This window comes from Pogona vitticeps, chromosome 8 (assembly GCF_051106095.1).
Source record: "Pogona vitticeps strain Pit_001003342236 chromosome 8, PviZW2.1, whole genome shotgun sequence".
Lineage (NCBI taxonomy): Eukaryota > Metazoa > Chordata > Lepidosauria > Squamata > Agamidae > Pogona > Pogona vitticeps.
Genome location: NC_135790.1, coordinates 4582325 through 4604117, shown reverse-complemented (window position 1 = coordinate 4604117; position 21793 = coordinate 4582325). Strand labels below are relative to the sequence as shown.

At 45.1% G+C, this 21793-nt stretch overlaps 1 protein-coding gene and 1 long non-coding RNA gene across 3 annotated transcripts in view; both read right to left on the bottom strand.

The window, feature by feature from the left end:
- Positions 1-6269: 6269 nt before the first annotated feature.
- BMP1 (bone morphogenetic protein 1) overlaps positions 6270-21793 on the bottom strand; it is a 136059-nt gene continuing 120535 nt past the window's right edge. Inside the window, exons 16-20 of one of the 2 annotated variants that reach the window (XM_072978866.2) lie at positions 11945-12070; positions 10379-10506; positions 9196-9409; positions 8071-8321; positions 6270-7038 (exon numbers count right to left, since the gene is read on the bottom strand). In XM_072978866.2, coding sequence (XP_072834967.2) covers positions 6904-7038; positions 8071-8321; positions 9196-9409; positions 10379-10506; positions 11945-12070 — 854 coding nt within the window. In that variant the 3' untranslated portion in view covers positions 6270-6903. Of the gene's footprint in view, positions 7039-8070; positions 8322-9195; positions 9410-10378; positions 10507-11944; positions 12071-12885; positions 13354-21793 lie in introns of those variants that run through there. The other variant, XM_072978867.2, reaches the window with a different exon arrangement.
- On the bottom strand, positions 16643-19970 carry LOC144584156 (uncharacterized). Its single transcript, XR_013538243.1, has 2 exons — positions 19885-19970; positions 16643-16877 (listed from the first exon to the last, which is right to left on the bottom strand). It is a non-coding gene; the product is annotated as an uncharacterized LOC144584156 (long non-coding RNA).

Sequence of the window (21793 nt, the reverse complement as noted above, 5' to 3'; positions counted from 1 at the left end):
CAGCTGGCCCAAGGCTACCCAGGCTGGCTCTTCTCCCAGGAGGCACAAATGGGGAATCGAACTCCCAGCCTCTGGCTCCACAGCCAGATACCCAGCCAGGTATCCAACTGGCCATAATAAGGTAGGCTATCACAAACATTGTTTGTGGAGGCACAAAAATATCTTTTATTAAGATGTATAAAATTTCAGTGCAAATATGTTTTATAAGGCAACCGCTCAAACATGTTGAGAAGACTCATAGCTTTTGTAAAAAGATTTTTTGATTCCCATGCTGTCATCCTATGGTCATATTAAGGTGCTGTGTATACCAAGTCACACTACTGCCCCAAGATGACCCATATATCCTATTTCAACTGGTGGTAGCTTCCCATGAGATGAGGCTGGGTTCTTCTTCACTAGCCTTTGCTGCGGGAGCTCCTTTTAAATAACGCACACTTTGCTTAAACTAGGCATGTCAAGAGTTAAAATCTGGGGCTTTTTGCATTCATTCAAAACCTTTGCTCTGCCATGGAGTTGTGATCCACCAAACTCGGGGACTAGAATTTCTGTCACTGTCCTGCCAAATGCAGCTGTACTACACATCCCCAAGCCATTCATTACAACTCCAAACTTGCCGATCAATCCAAAATTAACTAGAAAGAGAAGAAGAAGAAGAAGAAGCAGGCATTATTCTCCAGAACAGTTAGGCAGGACAACTAACATTTATTTATTAAGGAGGACAAAACAGTCTCAAGGGAAAACATACACTCTTGAATCTTCTCCCACCATGAAAGGTGGCCGTCATCTTTGGTATTTGTCCTCTCTCTGCAGTTGTCCTGTTCGTCCGAGCTGTGGTCCTCGTGGGGGACGCAGTTTTCCATCTCAATGTCATCTTGATCCTCGGTGTCTTCCTTCCACAGAGCCCCTGGTGGTTCTGGTCTCTGGCATTGATGGCCCTGGTGTTCATGGATGGGTTCTTCATGAAATGATGGCACTTGGGTGGCCGTACCCTTGTTCTTCCATTTCTTGCCTTGCCGGGCCTCCCTCGCTAACTCCATGCAATCTTCTTCTTCCAGGAAGATATTTAAAGGCACGTCAAGGTGGATGCCGATGGGGTACATTTTGCGTTTCTTCTGCCGGGGCGATGCGGTGCAGGAGCAACACTGGTCTGTTCTTTGGTCTTGGGTCCCTGCATTCTTCTTCCGTTTATGCTTTTGCCTTTTCCTTCCCTTTGGACATCTTGCCTTGAGGAAACAGCTGGCCTTGGCCGTCTTTTGCCCACAGCAGCTACAAGAGGAGGAGGAGGAGCGGCTTTGACGGCCCCGCTTGCTGCTTGCGCTAGTCCTCCTTGGCGGAGGGTTGGGAGCCTCCTTGGTTTCAAGCACCTCTTTCGTTTCGCACCAAACGTAAGAGGTCGACGGGCTTTCACCGTCTCTTGGCTCTGACCGTTCCCTTTTTTGGCCACAAAACGTGGCAGGGGTGGCAACGCCAGGGGCCTCCCTGCATCCGCTCTTGCATGCCACTGTGTAGGCACAGCTGTTCTTCTCTGGGCCTCTCCTCCCCCGGGGAGCGGGACGCGCGCAAGCCGTTGCCGGGCCGGGGGCTCGTACTGGGGTGCGGTAGCTTTGCGTGATGAACTCAGCCATAGAATGGGTCACCCCGATCTTCTTGGAGAGCTGCCTGGGGGTGAGGCCCAGTTCCCGCCACCTGGTCTTGTCGATTTCCATGGTACGCCTCCTTAGCGGTTACCCCATCTTTATGGCCACCTTGGCTCTTGATGTTCTGCAGGGGTCCACAGGGACGAAGGAGCTCTGTGACATCAGAAGCTGCAGAGCTGATGTCATAAGCAGGAGCTGCCCTTCATGCCGGCCATAGATCCTGGAGTGTCATTTCTGTTTAAGCCAAGCCTAGGACATCTTGCTATGATGGGTAAAGCTTTGAAAGCACTAGTCCTCGGAGCCTCAACACGGAAGACACTGACCACAGGTCCCTTGCATTGGGTGATTGGAACAGTTTTTGGCTGGGAATCCCTGATGTTCTGTTTCTGCTATTATGTGCACTCAAATTGCTTCTGACATACAAGGACTTTATGGATTAATAACCGCACTCTCATTCGCAGCCCTGCTCAGGCTTTGCAAACTCTAGGGCGTGGCTTCCTTTACTGAGTCACTCAATCTCATATTTGGCTTTCCTCTTTTCCTGTTGCTTTCAACTTTTCCTAGCATCATTGTCTTTTCTAGGAAGGCAACTGCAGCTGCCATAACCTATCATTGAGTCAATGCATATTGGGAATATTCTCGGAGTGGTTGCAGAAGCAAACCTACACTGGTGGAACAGGAAGGATTTTGCCCTGTTGCATGGGAAGAAGACAGGAAGGAGAAAAACCAGCTCAGTTCCATCTGTCGCTCAGAGTGAGAACGGCTGCCAAGCAGTGGGCTTTCCTCCCACTGTGCTAGAAAGGACTCTGGCCTGTGACTGCAGATATGGATGGAAACATGGTTTGCTCCCCTTCATCCACTGAAGCGCCTGGCACTGTTGGTACGCGATTTGAGATTTACTAAATAGTTGCAATCTTGATAATTAAATGCCTTGCAAAACTCCTCAGGACAAACACATGCCTTTTTTTTAAAAAAAAAATTGTGGCCAAGCTGGCACTTAATTTATTTCTTAGATGTATAGTTAACTTTTTTCTTAAGGTACTCCAAAGTGGCTTCTAATCTCTGAATTACCTTCCTTGGTGGGCACCCTTCTTTCTAACACCTTGGTGCCAGTTGGTAAGAGGGTGAACTGGTCTAGGTGACAGGTGTTGATCGGATTCTCTCTCTCTCTCTGTGTGTGTGTGCCCTGGAGTCTGTTCATTGACAAACTTCAAAATGTATCAGGTATAAGGAATGGAAAGCCCTCACTGGTTCTGTGAGATCATGGCGGATAACGGTGGACTGACAGAGCACAAATGAGTTCCATGCTCTTAGTTCTTAGCGATATGCATCCAAATATACCCAAGTAAAATCGACACAACAAATGTTATAGTGGAAGTACTAGTACACTGGACATGCACACATGTACACACAGAGAGACACACAAAATTGAGATTCTGTATGCATGTTCACCATCCAGGCATGAGAGGTGAAGGGATTGCAGTAAAGCATCAGAGAGGCCAGCCATTAAACTTCCCCACAACTGTTTGACACGGCCCAGGGTTACCCATCTGCTGTATAGAACAGGTTCTGTTGATGCCAATGTGACCCATTCACCCATGTGCCACTTACATGGGACTGGCAGCACAAGCTTGTTCATTTTTGGTCAGAAGAAATTGCTTTTTCTCAAGCCAGCTGACCGACAATACCATTCAGGGGAACCTGCGAATTTACTTCTGCTGGAACATGCTTGGGCGATCATGGGCTTCAAGCTACTGTCTCTTCATCTGGCCTCCTTCAAAAGGTCACTTTGAAGGTATAAGGAGGAGAACCACGTGTACCAATGTGAGGAAAAGCAGAATATAATAAATAATATTCAAGTGAGGGAAAGAACCACCGCCCCCTCCAGCCGCTTCGATTCTATAAATGATCTCTGGATACAGCAGAATAGAGCACAAAATCCTGGCGAGTTCTCCAGTGAAGCCTACTGAAATTTACTGTCATGCTGCTCTCTCTCTCTCTCTCTGTGTGTGTGTGTGTGGGTGCGCATGTGCAAGTGACTGAACAGGAGAACATCCTAACAAATGTTGTCTTAATTGTGCCCCACATGTAGGTGCACCACACCAAAACATTCCAGAGGCTGGGTAGATATTTCAGCTCAATTTTTTTTTACATTGGTGGAATGGCTATTACAAGGCATTTCAGCAAGGCCAGCTCCCGTCTGGCTGGCCGAATGTGTGTGGGGCTTTTGTATCATGAAGATTCTTCCCAGGGCTCGGAGAAGCTTTACCCTTGCCATTTTCCATTCTAATGTCACCCGACTGAGAAGTCCTATACGCCATTTCCAAGACTTCCTTTCTACTTACCTTGACTCTGCTGCAGTTACAGCCTTAGCTCTTCATCTACCTTTAGGAGGTCTTATGAGGATTAAAGGGGGGAAAAAAAGGAAATAATCACATGTAGGACCCATAGGCCCTTGGAGAACGGAGGGGATTTAAAGCATGTAACCAAGCAACAATACATGTGACAATGTTCCCTGGAAAAAGTCCCTCTTCTTTGGATGTTCGTAGGGGGAAGCACCAGGAAACAAAAACACAGACGGGGAGAGAGAGAGAAAGAGAGAGAGAGAGAAGCCAGTGGTCAATGATTCCAGGGAGAGGTTTCCTTCCATTCAGTTAAAAAGCACTGTGCAGTTATCTCGACTTTTTTCCTAAATGATTATCTCAGGTGAAAGAAAAAAGCCCATGGAGGAATCAAAGAGAAAACACAGCAAGATTGCAAACAGAAGATGCAATTGGACTAAAAAAGCCATTATCTAGTGCTAAAAGAGTACCTTCATATTTCAAACATTTTTTAACTGCAACGGCTGTTCACCCACCACAGTGGGCAAGGCTTTTACGTCTATCGTAATAAAAAACCCCAGAGCACTTCTGAGCTGTTGTGTGCTTCCTTCCAGCCCACAGATATGGCCTCTAGATTTATGGCCAAGGACTGCAGAGTCTTCTGAACCAGTACTGTTGAAATACCTATAAAAATATAATCTCCAAATCCCATCAGGTTCTAGGTCCCTTCTATTCGGCACTGGTTAGGCCTCCTCAAGAGTCTTGTATCCTGTTCTGGATGCTGCACTTTAAGAAGGATGCTGTCAAACTGGGGCAAATTCAGAGGAAGGCAACAAGGATGGTTGTTGTAGGTTTTCCGGGCTCTTTGGCCGTGTTCTGAAGGTTGTTCTTCCTAACGTTTTGCCAGTCTCTGTGGCTGGCATCTTCAGAGGACAGCACTCTGTGCTCTGGTGCAGTTTGTTTGGGAGTTGAGTATTTATGGCTGTGAGATCAGCTTTTGTCCTTTTCAGGAGAATGGGTGATTATGGTGATCAGTGTGTTTTTGTTGTGGGTGTATTGTTGTGATAAGGAGGAGAGATTATCTGTCACTGTGATTGATGGGTGCACTTTTCAAAGACCTGAAAGATAGTCCTACAGAGGAGGGGCAGGATCTGTTCTTGATCATCCCAGAGTGCAGGACACATAAGAATGGGCTCAAGCTACAGGAAGCCAGATTTAGGTGGAATATCAGGAAACACCTCTTAATTGTAAGAGCAGTACGACAATGGAACCAACGACACTCCAACACTGGAGGCCTTCAAGAGAAAAATGGGCAACCATCTATCAAATATCCTTTGATTTGGCTTTCTGCATTGAGCAGGGGGTTGGACCTGATGGCTTCAGAGGCCTCTTCCGACTCCATTGTTCTATGATATATTTTTAGGTACCTAAAATTAGCTTGGGAATGCATCCACTTAGAATTGATGCCAATGGACCCAAACATCCAAAGTGTGCTGCTTATCCACACAATGGTTTGCATGGGATGTATGAGCTTGTTGTGCAGTCCAGAAAAGCAACACAACTGAGCTGATTCTGCGGAAGAGGGTGGTAGGTCACACCCAGCAGCTGAAAGTCTGAAGAATAGGAAAGGTGAATAGGAAACTGGCCAAGAGGAAAGTCACGGGGAAAAGCCACAGGGAGATTGGAGCCAGAACAGGAAAAGTGCAAACTGTAGAAGTAGTTCTGTGCAAGGGCTCCATAAAAATACAGATGCTCAAAAATAGAAAGCAAAGGGGAGATGCAGGATCATCAAGATCCAGCAGTTGGAAGTAAAGCAGGATCAGGATTTCTAGATCTAAGGGCATGTTCTCTGTTTGTAAATCTGGACTGCATTATATTGTTCTTGTTTCAACTTATATACCACCCCACTGAGCTACAGCACTCTATGGGCAGTTTACAACATAATTATGCAAACAACGATCGCCCCCATGAGCTGGGTACTCAATTTTCTGACCTTGGAAGGACAGAAGGCTGGGTCAAGATTGAGCTGGCTACCTGAATCGATTGGAATCGAACCAATAGATTCAGGTAGCCAGTGAGCAGAGGCTTGACTGCAGTATTGCAGTTTAACCACCGTATCATAAGCTCAGTGGTTTGACTTTTGTTCCAATTGATTCCAATTTAATTGTTTTAATTTAAAAAAAACTGTAAAATTAAGGAAGCAGCATAAAGTTCCTCATGTTACCTTTAAAAAAAGAGAAAAGAAATGGAAGCATTAAAAAAAACACCCTCTCACAAGTAGTAAAGGTTTAAAGAGGCTGAAGGACATCTCTTTAGAAGTACGAGAAAGTGTATTTATTACATCGTTACAACAGACAGCTCCTGTAAGCTTGGCAGTCTCTCCATCAAATTTGGGTCTGTACATTCAGACCTCTGTGCTGGTCAACCCGCACTGTGGAGTTTCTCAAGGAAAACGTCTGCCATAAATTTGTATATCCCAGCATTATTTTAAACCTTAAAGCCTCCAGGATTGGGGGCGGGGAGAGGGGTGGGGAGCAGTGAAGACAATAATAATAATAATAATAATAATAATAATAATAATAAAATCAAACCGTAAATGGAAGCTGCAAAGAAATTAGTCCTGGAGACATTGCTCAAGAAACAAAAGAGGCACAGAAATTGACTTTTTTTTTTAAATGAAAGAACTCAAACACTCCCCACCCCCCCGAGCCTAGTCCGTATAAGCGGCTGGCAGCACCTTTATTTCTGAGCGAGTGTTTCACACTCTGAGGTGTACTGTGTATTTCTCTTCCCAGTCTATTTGAATTTTCTCCATGGATGTCTTTTTTCCTCTCTCTCTCTTTAGTTTATTTTTTTATTATTTTTTTTTGCCAACAGCAGACATCTGCCCCTTCCGTTGACCGAAGGCTTGTTCTCCATGATGGTAGGCTTAGGGCGGCCGGGCATCACTTCCGCGTATGCAGTGTGTCCTGGAATTTGGTACTTGTGTAGCGTAGATGGAAACCTTTCTTGTTGATGGTATCGTCCGAGTGGAACCTTACCATCACGGAGTCACCGGCAGAGTAGAACTCTTCGGGAGGCTAGAAAGAAGAACGCGTCAAGAGAAAGACAAGAGTGTAAACTCACCCAAGAAGATAGGATGGGCCCTTAACTTGTAGAGATAAGATGAGGCAAGCTTGTCCCGTCCCCCCCAACTCCAAAGTCAGAACTTGGTACAAAGAAAACCAAAATGAGGTGCCCGGAATGAGGTGCGCTGCAGGAAGCGAAATTGGCAACAGGGACCCGAGGGACCGAGAAGAGCGATAAAGCTTCTGTGTGGAGCAGGAGGGGAAGAGAAGGGCTCCCAGCCTCCTCACTCAGCTATCATCCTGAGCAGAAACAGGGAAAGTTCCTTGAACGACCCCGCACCGCTTAGCCAGTGGCCGTGGTGGATGGGATTTTCTAGTAGGTGGCATCCTAAAGAGTGTTCATGACAGAGGACACAAAGTCTTCCAAATAGGATTTCGTGTTACAGGATGGGGTGGTGGTGGGCATCAGCTTAGATGGTCTTTAAAAATAAAAAAGGACTGCACAAATGACCGGGATAGCCGAACAATTGTAGGCCAAAAAGGTAACTTTCTCCCTCTCTGGTCTTGAGGCTCTCCACTTAAAAAGGGCCAAAGAAAGTCCATGTTATTGGAAATAAATACAGTAAGTATTAATTGCATGCCGTCAAGTCAGTTCCGACGTATGATGATCCTTTTCAGGATCTCTCAGGTAGAGAATACTCAGAAGTGGTTTTCCCATTCCCTTCCTCTAGGGGGAGCTCTGGGACTGCGTGCAGCTGGCCCAAGGCTACCCAGGCTGGTTCTTCTCCCAGGAGGCACAAGTGGGGAATCGAACTCCCAACCTCTGGGCTCTTAAACCACTGTGGCAGCCAGCCAGCTATGGGAAATAAAGTACCCTTTAAAGTTCTGCTTTGCTTTCCCCTTTTGCCATTCCAGCTTCAGACCCTGCTTTGAGGTACAATGACCAGGACCCCTTTGTGCCATTTCCTTTGCAACAGAGCATCCCGCGGAGGGGGGGGGCAGGCAGAGGAGAAAGAAGAGAAGCATGGAGAAGAAGCCGCTTACCCCAGAGCCACAGTAGCGTCCCAGACGTGGGGCCGTGCTATCATAGCCGTCAAATATCTCTAGGTAGTCATAACCGCAGTCGGCTTCTTCCTCGATCTCAAACGTCTGGAAGATGAGCTCAACGCCGTAGCCTTCCTCGGCTACAATGACCCAATCGCAGTCGGAGCCCCCAGGGTAGTTATTATCTCCAAACTGGGCATGTGAATAGAGATCCTTGGTTTTCACTTCAGCTCTCAGCAGACCTCCACATTCTGGAAAGAAGAAAACACACACAGGAAAAATCTTGGGTTCCTCCTCGGCCACCCAGTGAGAAATAACCATATCCTTTCATGCGGTGGGTTAAGGAGCACCAGTAAGAGAAGGGACACTATTCTTTCCTTGTATCAAAAGAGCTGGGTTTTGCTAATGTCACCTCTTGGCTAGGTTTCCAGAAGGGGAAAGTAGCAGAGAAGATAGGAAGGCATTGTTATCACAGATCAGACCCTTTGACTCTTGTCTAGCCCAGAGGTCCTCAAACTGGGGTCCCCAGAGGTTCTTGGACTGCAATTCCCAGAAACCCTGGCCAGGGCAACAAGTGGTGAAGGCTTCTGGGAACTGCAGTCCAAGAAAACATGGGTCACCCAAGGTTGGGAGCCACTGGCCTAGTCTATTGTTCTACCTCAATTGGGCAAATGTCTTGTCAATGGTGCCTTTTTAAACCAGAGAGACCGGAAATTCAATAAGGGATGTTGTGCGTGCATTATTCAAAGGGCTGCCCTGTCTCGTGATGAACTGGTCGGAGTGCTAAGATTTTCAGAAGGATGGAGGCCACCTGGATGGCATGCGAAGAAGGGCTTTTTAGTGTGTTGCTCCCAAAGTCGAATATAATCCCTTGAGAGTTTCCCCATTCCTAATTTTGCTTTTAGTGACCCGAGCACCTTAAGTCGTTGTGATATTTGTGTTGAAGAGGTGGGAGAGAGATGTGTGGGGGTGTCCCTTGTGTACCGCCAGTATTATCTGGAATACTAGGCACATCTGAGGCACCACCCTACCCAGTGGCTTTAAGGCCCAGAGGCAGCGATCAGCCAACAGGGACCGCTGTGGTTTAGGGCTATGGCAGAGCAACGAGCCAACAGGGAGTGTTACCTGATGTGTAGGTTGCCTCAAAGCCTTTCTTTTGGACGGAGTTATCTGAGAAAAACCTGAGGAACATCCTGTTGCTGGAAGATATCAAGGGCTCTGGTTTTTTAGTTCCACAGAACCGATCCAAGACTGGAGCTTTGGTGTCTTTTCCATTATAGACCTCCAGGTGGTCATAAGTGCATTCTTGGTGGCCTTCAATGTCCAACTCCCTAAGGATCTGAAAAAGACAACTTGCTGAAAAACAACAGCAGGAAACACAGGCAAGATTTCTCCTGGTCAGCAATTGGATCTACCGGAGAACCACGTTGATCCAGAAGATGGTGAGTTCTAGAACCTCTTGGCACATCACTTTTCAACTGGAAAGCCTAAATACTGTAAAGGACCAGATGGAGCCCCAAGGCTGACAGCTAAGAGTACTCCAGACAGCTTCACATGCTCACTTAAAAACAGGAAATCAGACAGACATTTTGAGAAGCACAAATGATTTCCCTCCAAGAAACATCTGGAAAGTATGTTTTTCAACCATGTTACACTGGGTGACTTAATTTCCTGCATTATCGCTGGCCCATGGTTGCCCATTCTGCTCAAGTACACAAAAAGCTTGTGTCCTTCTGTTGGGGATGTTGTTGTTGTTGTTACGTGCTGTTAAGCTGGAACCAACTTACAGCGATCCTAACAGGGCTTCCAAGGTAAGTGAGATATTTAAGGACTGGTTTTACCAGTTCCACTCCCCCAGTCAGTTTCCATGGCTAAGCCTGTTCTCTAGAGTCCTAGTCCATCATTCTAGCCACTACACTACACTGGCAACCCCAGTGATCAAGGAACCTAACTTTCAACTCCAGAATGTCACTGTCATGATCGGAGATGGGCATGAACCAGCAGTTTGGTGGTTCCTGCCCATTCGTTTATTGGCTGAACAGGTGTTCAGCGCTTCCTAGCTCTGCCTCCTCTGGGCACTGCCTCCGATTGGGCACCTGCTAGAGGAGGCAGGGCTGGGAATGCTTCAGAGGTCTTTTTCTTGTTACATTTTAATTTTGTTACAATCAGCAGAGGGCTCCCCTTCCCTCTGTTCACATTTTGCAGTATCAGTTATCAATCTGTGGTGAGGAGATTGGAGAAAGGTTAAAATATAGCTTGGAAGCCTCTTAAGATATGCATTGTAATGGTCTTCTCTCCTACACATTACCAGTTTGATACGGTGTCCGGGGGTGGTAGAGATCGCCCAGGTGCACTCCTTCTTGCTTGGGTACTTATCTGGCCAGTTTGGGCTGGTGATGGTACCACTGGTGGTGAGCATCTTGTGATCACAGCCAGCTGTAAGAAGCAAGATGTATTTAAACCCATTTGCCCGAAAGATGGCTTTATAAATCTGTTTTAACTTGCTGTTTCCAACCGATGTACGATCAACATAGAGAGATATTACAGAGAAATATGGTCTCAAAGAAACACAGGAGCCTGTTTTGTAAATTCAGGTGATTTACCCTCCCAGCCTAGTATTGCCTTCTATCGTTTTTGAAGTCTCGGGCAGGGGTGTTTCAAAATACTGGCTATTTTTTTAATTGGAGATTCCAGGGACTAAGTCAGGAGCCATCAGCAGGCCAGGCAAGGGCGCTGCCACTAAACAATGGTTCCTCCACAAAACTGAGATGTAATGTGAAACAATCCAGTGTTTTCATAAATAGTATCCAACATTTTTATAACATGCAAAGTGCCATCAGTCTTGGCCTTGTTTGTCTATACAGTGATCCTCTGTTTTTATAGGAGGGAAGCTGGACAAGAACAATAAGTGCTTCCATATCATGGGGTGGGAACATCTCCAGCTGTCTCGAACTACAATTCCCACCATCCGACGCAGAAGGGCCAATAGTAAGAGACGGTTGGGGGTGTAATCCAAAACCTCTGGGAGGCAAAAGTTCCCTAGTCTTGCTCTAAATATTGGGGTTTAAGAAGCACCATGCACAAAGGACCCCCCTCATATACCATCTGCCCTCAGCGCCCCAACTTGTTATTGTTGTTGTTTCAACTTATCTACCACCCCACATCACTAAAGCAGTGGTTCTCAAACTTGCCCCCCCAGATGTTCTTGGACTGCAACTCTCAGAAATCCTGGCCAGCAGAGCAAGTGGTGAAGGTTTCTTGGAATTGCAGTCCAAGAACATCTGGAGAGCCCAGTTTGAGTACCGCTGGACTAAAGTACTCTTTGGGTGGTTTACAACATTATTACGCAAACAGCACTCATTTTATCAACCTCAGAAAGCTGGACGGCTGAGTTGAGCTTGAGTTGGCCACCTGACTTGGTCAGGATTGAACTCAGGTTCAACTTGACTGCAGTACAGCAGTTTAACCACTGTGCCATGAGTTAAACTTTAGCTCTAGCCAGTGGGCATTCTTTTATCAGCCAAAATATCTAAGTGCAACATCTGTGTTCGGAGACAATATATATCTCCTTTGACTGACTGACAATGAGGAAGAATTTTCCCATTATCTACTACTGGTTACACACACACACACACACACACACACGCACGCACACACACACACACACACACACACACACACACACACACACACACACACACATCTTGACGGTTAGTTCGAGACATACAATGCAAGACTAGCCACTTGCATGCATATATATGACAATCTCTCTCTCTTCCTGTGTATGTGTGTGCTTTCAAGAAAGGATGGTACCACTGGCATGTGGCAATCTACGCGGCTCTCAGCTTTTCCTCCAGACAACCAGATCACCCACCTTCTTTGCAGTCGTGCTTGTTGTCATGCAACACAAAACCACTGCGGCACTGGCACTCGTAGCTGCCAAATGTGTTCAGGCAGTCATGTTGGCATCCACCATTATCCTTGGAACATTCATCTATGTCTAGGAAAGAAAACATCACTTGTTGAGCAGTCTGCCCCCTACTGAAAAACTTCATTACTGCAGGCACCTGGACCAGCTAATTAATTTGGAAATGGTCAACTGCGCAGATCTATTCGTCGGCCCATGGTATGATTTCTGCACAGTATGAGCTCTTTTAAAACCTGTCTCTCAGAGTCCCTTGAAAAATAAAACTCAGTAAGATCTGGGAACCATTTATGCAATCAGCAAAACAGAAAGGTAGAATTTCCCCCAACTCTACTAATGTACAGGTAGTGAAAGCATGAATCTTTCCTCCATCCAGAAATTCCCTGCATATAGCAAAGTAGCAGGTCAGGAGAAGTTCCGTCTAGTTCCCCCCCTCCCCATCATTTTCTTACCTAATTCTGCTGATCACGTAAACTCGCCCTTCCATATTAGTGCTCATCTGTTCCTTGGGCGAGGACAGGCTCAGCTAATGATCAAATCAGACAGTCTTAGAATAGAACCACAAGGTTCCTGCAACTTCCTGGCCTTTTCTTAGAATATTTAAGTCTTGATTTATAAGACTGGCGCTGAAGCAACAGGCTCCTCTTAAGCTCAACAGCATCCAAAGGTATGGCGTTACCTCTGGATCAGTCTCCCAGTAGCTTAAATAGGGATTCGGCAATACAGCAGCAGTGATCATGAAAAAGGAAAGCCAAGCCATAATGCTGGCCAGTTCTAACTCTGCAAACAGCCAACGTCACACAGCAGATACAGAGTGGGCATAACCATTACCTGCTTACTGAACAGATGAGGAGCGAGTGGAAAAACGAGACACACAGACAAGAAGGAGATGCAGGAAAGAGACTAGGACCTGATGTCCCTCTTTACTTATCAATAGAAAATGTCACAGACACAATTTTTTTTTAAAAAAAATGCAAAACAAAGTCGGCTGGTCAATGACAAACCACTGGAATCTAAAAACAAACAGGGAATTGTTATTACTTTTTTAAAAAATAGACTAGCGATCAGTTCAGTCAAATAAGGAACTTTGAGACGTCCATTGGGGGAATTGAACCGGCTGTGCCCTCAATGGCCAGAGCTCCAAGCGTAGCTTTGGAACCTAGGCAAGGAGCTTCTCCTTGTCCTGTTGGGAAGGGGAGGGGGGACCAAAGGAGACGAGTGGAATGGTTCCTTTGGAAGTGCGAGAGAGTTCCTGAGAATCAAAGGCAAGCACAGCCCAGTTCAGGAAGGGCCCTGGGTTCGCTTCTTCAACCGGAATTTCAAGCCCGGGGGACGTATTTTTGGCAGATGGTTCTTTTCTGAAACGAGAGAAGGGAAAAAAGATGGAGAAGCAGTGAGAGGAAAAGGAGGCCACTCAGTTGCACCAGGGGACAGGGGTGGGTGAGAATAAATCTACTTTTTAAATAAACAGATGGAGGGGCATGCAGTGAGAGAGGCCATACTTTTACAATACATATCAGAAACAGCCAAATTAAGAGGAAGCTAAGGGACAGAAAGGGACGCAGCTGCAGGACAGAGACTGCATAAGGAAGCAACATTAAACTCAAGTAGAAGCTGGTGGGGGGGAGTCATCATCACCTGATTCAAGATATGTAAGCTATCATTTTAGGACTTTCAGATGAGTGAAAACTGATCAAGATCACCTTTGTTTGAACAACCCAGCTAACTGTTTGGAGCAGAGTCAGGCTTGGGACCCGGGAAGGATTTTATCCAAGCCCCAAGAAAACTCCTTAAAAGATGCATCAGAGTCCCCCATTTCTTTATAAGACTATTCGGAAGTCTTGGCCAAGGAGCTTGGACGTCCATGTCCAAAACCGGGCCTAGCCACACACAGAGAACTGGGATTTCCAGGGTTTCATCTGAGAGCTTACCAGATCGCTTCCAAGATCCTATGAATTAACTGTAGTATCGAGCAGTTAAGGCAGATACAACCTGAAGCAGAAAAAGTGCTACTTGGGAGGTAGGTCTCTTTCCACTCAGAAGTCTAGTTGCAGTGGGTTTAAAAATGGACTGGGACGAGGCTGAACATCAAGATGGTGAAAGCTTCTGTAATACTGTTTGTAGCTCTAGAACAATAGTTCCCAAGAGCTTGGGTCACCCAGGACTACAACTCCCAGAAGCCTTCACCACCAGCTGTGCTAGCCTAGGTTTCTGGAAGTTGCAGTCCAAGAACACCTGGTTTACTCAAGGTTGGGAACTATTGCTCTAGAGTTCTCTGTGGGCAGTACGGTAGCTCAACAATGGATGAAACTGCTCTCATCACCTTATAGGTTTTCACAGAAGACTGAGAGGAGCATCTCACTTTCCTCTGTATCTGTACTCTAGACAAATATTTGTACCTTTATTTCACCTATAATATATACTCAGTCCTATCCACTGAGCCTTGAAGTGTGGAATTGGTTATCTCGCCTCTTCCCCTGCCTGTTTGCATGGATTTCTTGCTTCTTTTTCAGTGTCAGAGGTATGTGTGTCTGAAATTGCAAGCTATGCTGCCTCCTGGGATTCGTTCGGCTAGGATGACCTTCCTGAGTTTACATCTCCTAGAAACCTGATCATCTAGAAATGCCACAAGGGTCTAAGTGCAGCAAACTGTGGGCAGATCTGAGAATTAAAATGAAATCCGAAGGCCACACTGGATGAGACACCAGAGATCTATGACACCCCCTTGTTTATTATTAATTTTTTTTTAAAGTTCAAGACAGCCACAGAGCATTCCCAGACTGGATTTGGGATGGGATGCTGGAGAACGAGGTATTCAGCCCTTTCTGCCGGATTCCTTTTCCCAATGTAAATGGCTCCCTGGAGCGGTTACTTGCTCCACACATGCACGGAAGCTGGATGTTTTCTCCAGAGGCGGCAAAAAGCAGCTTCAGGTGAGAGTGTGAAATCGGATCTCAACCCTAGGGCAGCAGAAAAAGGTGAACACTCTCCCTCCCCAGACGGATTCGGCCTCTCCGATCAGTCCACGGTTCAGAATGCAAGACAAGAAGAGAAAGCCATAAAAGATCTGACTGGGTCTAAAGGTGATAGTAAAGGCTACAGGAAGCCGGATTCAGGCTGAATATTAGGAAAAATGTCCTAACTGTTAGAGTAGTAGGACCATGGAACCAGTTATCTCGGGGGGGGGGGAGAGTGCTCCAACACTGGAGGCCTTCAAGAGAAAATTGGGCGGCCCTCTGTCAGATCTGCCTTGATTTGGATTCCTGCCTTGAGCAGAGAGTTAGACTTGATGGCCTTATAGGTCCCTTCCCACTCCATTATTCTATGATTCTGTGACTCTATGATTCTATACTCTTTGACCTTCTGTGGCATTGGAAGCAGATCCACCAAGCAAACTGGGATTGTCTCCGGCACCCTATCTAGCATCTGAGCAATACATTTGGCTCACATCAGCCAGAAGGCTGGAGCAATTACAGTTTTGCCATTCATTCCTGACTTCTAAGTTTCTCCTGAAGTTTCTCCTGAAGTGTCTTGCTATGCCCCTTGCCTGCCCCTTCCGACTCCTCCTTGCACGATCCTCTGATCACATACACACTGCAGGTGTATTCACATTTGTACCACCCTTCTCTCTTTTCTTTTCTTTTTGGCAGGACAAGGAGGAGCAGAAATGCTTCCTTCTCCCTCCTTCTCCCTGAAAACCCAATGCCAGCTTTTTTTGGGGTGGGGTCGGGTGCCATGTGCAAGCAGGCCCACCCTGCTTGGATGAGGAGGTCTCTTTGCGAGCAGGTCTGCAGGTGGAGATCCCTCCAAGGCAGATGCTCCAATGCGCCTCTGTGCTCTCTCGTTACGTGACTTGATGCAGGATAATAAAACCCGATGCTGCCTTTTTAACTTGTGACATTTTGCAGCTGGATTTGTCACTGTGGGGCCTATCGTACACCAGTGTAAGTTTTCAAATTGGGATTCTAGCTGCTGAATACAGGAGACCGTGGATAAAGGCTTTGCTCTCAGAAGGACCCTGACCTAACATTCGCACACACTCTTAAATTGGGCACCTCGATCCCAAAGCACAGCAGCACACAAAAGGAAGCTCCAGGCAGACTGCGTCTCTGAATCACAGCCAAACAAAAGCACAGCTACTCGTATACAGCGACTTATGTGCAAAAAACCCCAACAACGTCATAATCCTTGATCCCGCGCTGAGTTAGGAAGCTTGTTGGAAAAACATATAGTTTGACAGCTGCCTAAGCATTATTCCAGGACAGAACAAGGACTTAAAGAGAGACCTTACCTCAAGGCTGAGTTTGTGAGCCTGCGTGTTGACCAGGCTTCCTTCCTGATGAACCACCAGGCAAAGAGATTTAGGTGCCTGCAGGATTTTTCAGTAGCTCGTGGCATTTCTTGGCCCGCAGAAGCAGTATAGCATCACTTGCTTCCCACCCACCCACCATCATCCTGTTGGCCTTGTGTCTTTTGCTGGATGAGTGGGTTTTACTCAATAGGATTAATTCCCCACACTCGCCCGTTGTTCTTTGGGGAAGACTCGGCAGGCATCCGTTCCATGCCCAGCAGCTCCCTCTGTTTTAGTGTCACTTCTGACTCCGTTTGTTGTGAAGAAAAAGATGGCTTCGCAGCCAGAAAATGTGAGGGGAAATGTTTTTTCTCTCTGCTAGGATTAAAGGGAACTGAAACACTGTCTGGTTCTTCTGCCATACGAGCTCCAGGACTTTAAGAGTGTTCAGGAGCAAATTCTCAGTTACAGAGGGTTATAGGGCTACACAGGCTCGTGGATGCTATGGACAGAGGTGAAAATCAGCTTTGGAAGGGAATCCAACTAAGGCGTTGTCCTCCAGCCTGAGATTTGCAGAGATGCTGCTGTGGCCTGTGTGAGACAGAAGGGAAGAGACTGATTTACAGCTTTTTGTAAGACGGCACGTCAGCCTTTCAGCCTTTCCAGAGACAAGATTTATTTTACTTATTGAGGCAATTCAGCCAGATAGGTTCAATGATAGCACCCAGGATCTTATGCTTTATGCATAAAGTGGTGGGTTCAGTCTTAACAGATGTGGAGGCCCCAGGATTGGGCTTTCCATTTCAAGCTCTTTTTTTGGGCTTTTAAAAAAGCAACAACAGAATAAAACATGGCCACTGGCTTGCCTTTGGTAGGGTTGCGTGTCTTCCATGAAGAAGCCAACAGGCAAAACACAGAGTTGTAAGTGGCCGACACTTAATTCCTGATTAATTCACTGAAGTAATCATTTGATCACCTCTTGACAAACTGTGTTCAGTAAGATTGTTTATTGTCAACAATACAAATTCCAGAATTTTTGAATTTCTCTATATTTCCACAAAATATGAAGCTAGCACTAGAAATTTTTGCATTTCCACCAAAGTACTTTGCCATAATATTTTTCAGTCATTTATGTGGAATAAGATACCATTGCTAGTTTGTAAAAAATTCATTTGCGATTTGAGTTTACTGATAATCTTGAAATTGTTCTAAAAAGCCATCTCGATTCTGTGGATTGTATTGAGCAATTAAATTGTCTTCTATCCCCATTGCCTTCATTTTGACAGGCTGGGTGAATAGGAGGTAAATCTAAACCCACAAGTAGCAAATAAACTTTTCTAACTATATTTCTACAAACCAGATTTACAAGAAGTATCTCAAACATTGCCTGTGACCTAAGAATGCTATAGAGCAGCCTCCCCATATGTATCTGCGGGGGCTCAGTCCCAAGGGCCCCCCCCCCCCGGTGAATGCTGAAAATGCAGGTTATAATGAATGCTATTTTAATTTGTTGTTGTTTGTTGTTTAGTCATTAAGTCGTGTCCGAATCTTCGTGACCCCATGGACCAGAGCACGCCAGGCCCTCCTGTCTACCACTGCCTCCCGGTGTTGGGTCAAATTCATGTGGGTCGCTTCGATGACCCTGTCCAGCCATCTCGTCCTCTGTCTTCCCCTTCTCTATTTTAACAGTGAACACTATACATAACACGGTCTCTGGCTCCCTCTAGTAGCCAGTTCTGATAATTTCATATTTAGAAATATATATTTCTAGGATTTTTCTTTTAATATTTTTAATATTTTCAGACTGTGGATAAGTGAATCAGCAGACACTGATCTGATAGATACGAAGGTCTTACTGTATTTGTTTATTATTTTTTCCACAAAATTTTGAATAGAAAATAGTGAAAGAATGGTGGATTTCCTTGCTTTGATTTGGTAGCAAGCTATTCATTGGACATTATATGTGACACACATACGACCTAGCTTGTAAAATATACAATTTCTTCCCTGATAGAAATATTCATAATCTCAAGAACTGTTGCTTCCACACAAAATGTGACTTTTTAAAAAAATAAGAATTGGTTCCATATCTTTAACACTATTTTTGCAAATTAGACTCCGAGGAAATTTGAGACTTCACATCTAGGCTTTTACCAGAAATGCTCCATAAAAATGTTGTTAAGCTGTCTGGAATAAGCTAATATAATACCCTGTTCCCCCAAAATAAGACCTTATCTGAAAATAAGTCCTAATATGATTTTTCAGGATGCTTGTAATATAAGCCCTACCCCAAAAAATAAGCCCCAGTTGTTAAACCCTACCCTCCACCCTTGTGCAGCAACCAGAAGATGACATGACTGTAAAATAAAACATCCCCTGAAAATAAGCCCTAATGCGTTTTTGGAGCAAAAATTAATATAAGACCCTGTCTTATTTTCGGGGAAACACGGTACCAAAGATAATTTAATTACATAAAAGCTGAAGTCCTGTCCACAGCCTTAAGCCAGGTTTTACTTTCAGTCTGTTCCTCTCTAGTAAACATAGTGCTCCTGTATCTTGGGAGCACATCTACAGAAAGCTGCAGGTGGTATACTTTATTTACCACAGAGGAAATGATTGAAAGTTATAACCCTACAAACAGAATTTCAGCTGATAACAAGCAATATTTGGTACACCTATTTCTCCCGCCTTCATTTCCTGGTAGAGATTCCTTTGAAGTGTCCAGTGTGGATTATCATTCCAAAGAAAACTATTATTGCTACTCAGTTATGTATCTTTGTCCCATTTCCAATAAAAGAGTTGACATAAGAAAATAAGATCTTCAGGGGGAAAATGTCAGTGGGACGATTGAAATTCAGCCTAACCATGGCAGTAGGTACCACATCCAGCTATTGATCTTCAAAACAAAGTAGGAAGATCTTTTTAAAGGAGCGATGGAAGTGGATGCCACTATTTCTCACCCTACTTTACCTCTCAGCATTGTTACAAAGCTGACATTCTGCACCAATTTCCCTGGAAGGAGATACATTTTTTAAAAAGTAATGCTAACCTATTGATGACAAAAGCCAAAATCCTGTTGCTTAGCATAAATTGTGCTACGGTAGGCCCATGGAATCAATGGGAATGTAGCGAGTCAACTCCAATTGCAACTAAAGTAAGTTGCAATCAGAATAGGCCCATTTGAATCAATGAAAGTGACAGAGGTGTTAATTCACTAAATCGCCCCCGATTCAATGGGTCCGTTCTAATGTGATTTACTAAGCTAAGCAACAGGATTTTGGCCAAACTAACAGCACTGTGATCAGCTCACAGCTCCGATGCCTTTTCTGTGGCTGATATTCCTTGTTTACAATTCAGCACTATCCAGAAGCCTGCGTACTTCTTTAACAACTGAGATTAAATCAGGAAGAAACATCTGACACATCTGTTCTGCACTTCACCTCAAGACCTGTTAAGTAGAAAGATTAAGCAACGGAAACAATTCATCTGAACATGATCAAAACGTCTTGAAGGCTCTCCATTCTGAAGAGTCAATAAGGGTTCTGCTCAGGTAAGCCCACCTGAATGCAGGTCAAAGAGTAAGAGAAAAAGCACTCACCTGCTATGTCTGGGATCTTGTTGGCAAACTGTTCTGGTGTTTGGCCTCTTGATGGCTGGAGGTCTCCTGTGTGCTTTACATGCCTTGTTTTTATTTTAAAAGAACAATTAAATATAACTCTGCCCCCAGGCTTTTTGCTTGAGCTGAACATTTTTCTAATTACCAGCCTGAGAACATCATTCACCAGTCATGCGACTACATCATCTTCATCAGAACCTGAATTATTCAGGTGTCTCTTGGCGACATGTTGGGTACTTTACTGAGAACTGTGGGGAATTTTCTAAATCAAGATGGCAACACGGTCTACCACCTGACTGGTTTGAGAGGGAGGAACTAGGGAGAATAATGGATGGACAGATCTGCTAAGGCACGTCTCATGAGACTGAAGTGGCTTCCTTCTGACTTCCATAGACAGAAAATCAGAAGAGGACCACTGTATTATCACATCTCCATCTGACATAAGGCGAGCTTTCCTTTGTCATTTGGGAGCAGTAACGCATGCATTCTGTAGCAGGTGGCTCTTTTGCCGATGATGGCGTTTATCCATCCGGAGCAGGAAAGGACTTTCGTTATTATGCACTTAATCTCATCTTTCTTCACACATGTCTTTGAAGCAGCCATATCAATCCTGTTGATCCCTTTTTTTCAAAAAAGGGAGATCCCTCGGTCTTGAAAATGGACGGATGCTTCCCACAACCAAGGTCTTAGCAAATAACTCGGTAGCTATAGGCGGACGTAGACACACACACACACATGCTAAACCCAAAGGGATTTACCTGTAACAGCAAGCCTTCTGCAGAAAGAAAGAATGAAAGCTACAGACACCCTCAAAGGTTTTTTCATGAATCAAAGAGTGGCAATTTAGTATGGACAATGTTATAATGTCTGGTAGATTTTCATCCCAAGAAAAAGTACTGCTTAAAGCATATACTGTACATATGACAATATCTTAAACCAAGTGGGATCACTGGTTCCTCTAGCGACTTTGGCAGTCATTACACATGCTGCCTCCCTTACCTTTTTAATTAGGAGACTGGGATGCAGCAAAGTAAAGCATCAATCTACAACACAATACTTATTTCTAGGAATACTTCTCCAATGCACTATGTTTGACATGCTGGTACTTTACACACACACAGTCCTTTTTTTCCTCTTTTGTTCTCTGTGTGTCTGTCTGCACATAAATGCAAGTCAATTTTTCTCTGAGCATTGCCCATAGTTTGCTTTCTGTGAAAATGGATGTTTTGTTATGGCTCGTGATACAAATCTGTCATCTGGAGGTCTCCCCTCCTTCCCCCCCAGCTTTCATTCAGAATGTGAGCACAGCAGTTTTTCCTTTAACCTCAATTCCTGGGAAATGGATGTTTTATGACTGTCCTTCTGTGGCAACCCTTTTATAACTGGGCAAGCCCCTCTGTTGCAGCCATCTTGTCAGAATGCCTATTCTTTCAACATGCGTCCCATGATCTAAAGACACTGGAGATCCGCATTTTAACTGCTAGTAACTTCCACAGTCTCAGCTAGGCAACATCTATCAGTCTATCAGCCTTCCTTCCTTCCTTCCTTCCTTCCTTCCTTCCTTCCTTCCTTCCTTCCTTCCTTCCTTCCTTCCTTCCTTCCTTCCTTCCTTCCTTCCTTCCTTCCTTCCTATGCCATTGTTCGAACATGACCTGATTTCTTAGTAAACCTTTGAATACAGTCTGTAGCTTTTATTCTTCTACAACAACTTCACTGGAATTTTTGCCAGATAGGCTGCTGCCTGTTTTAAATAATCATTGTCCCCCAACTGATAATGTGAAGACAACAGGACAACATGGAACAGAAGACAAAATAAGCAGGTAATGGTTTCCCGGCATCCCTTTGCCTCTTTTGAGGTCCCAGCAAACACAACCGTTGCCTGGCTACACAT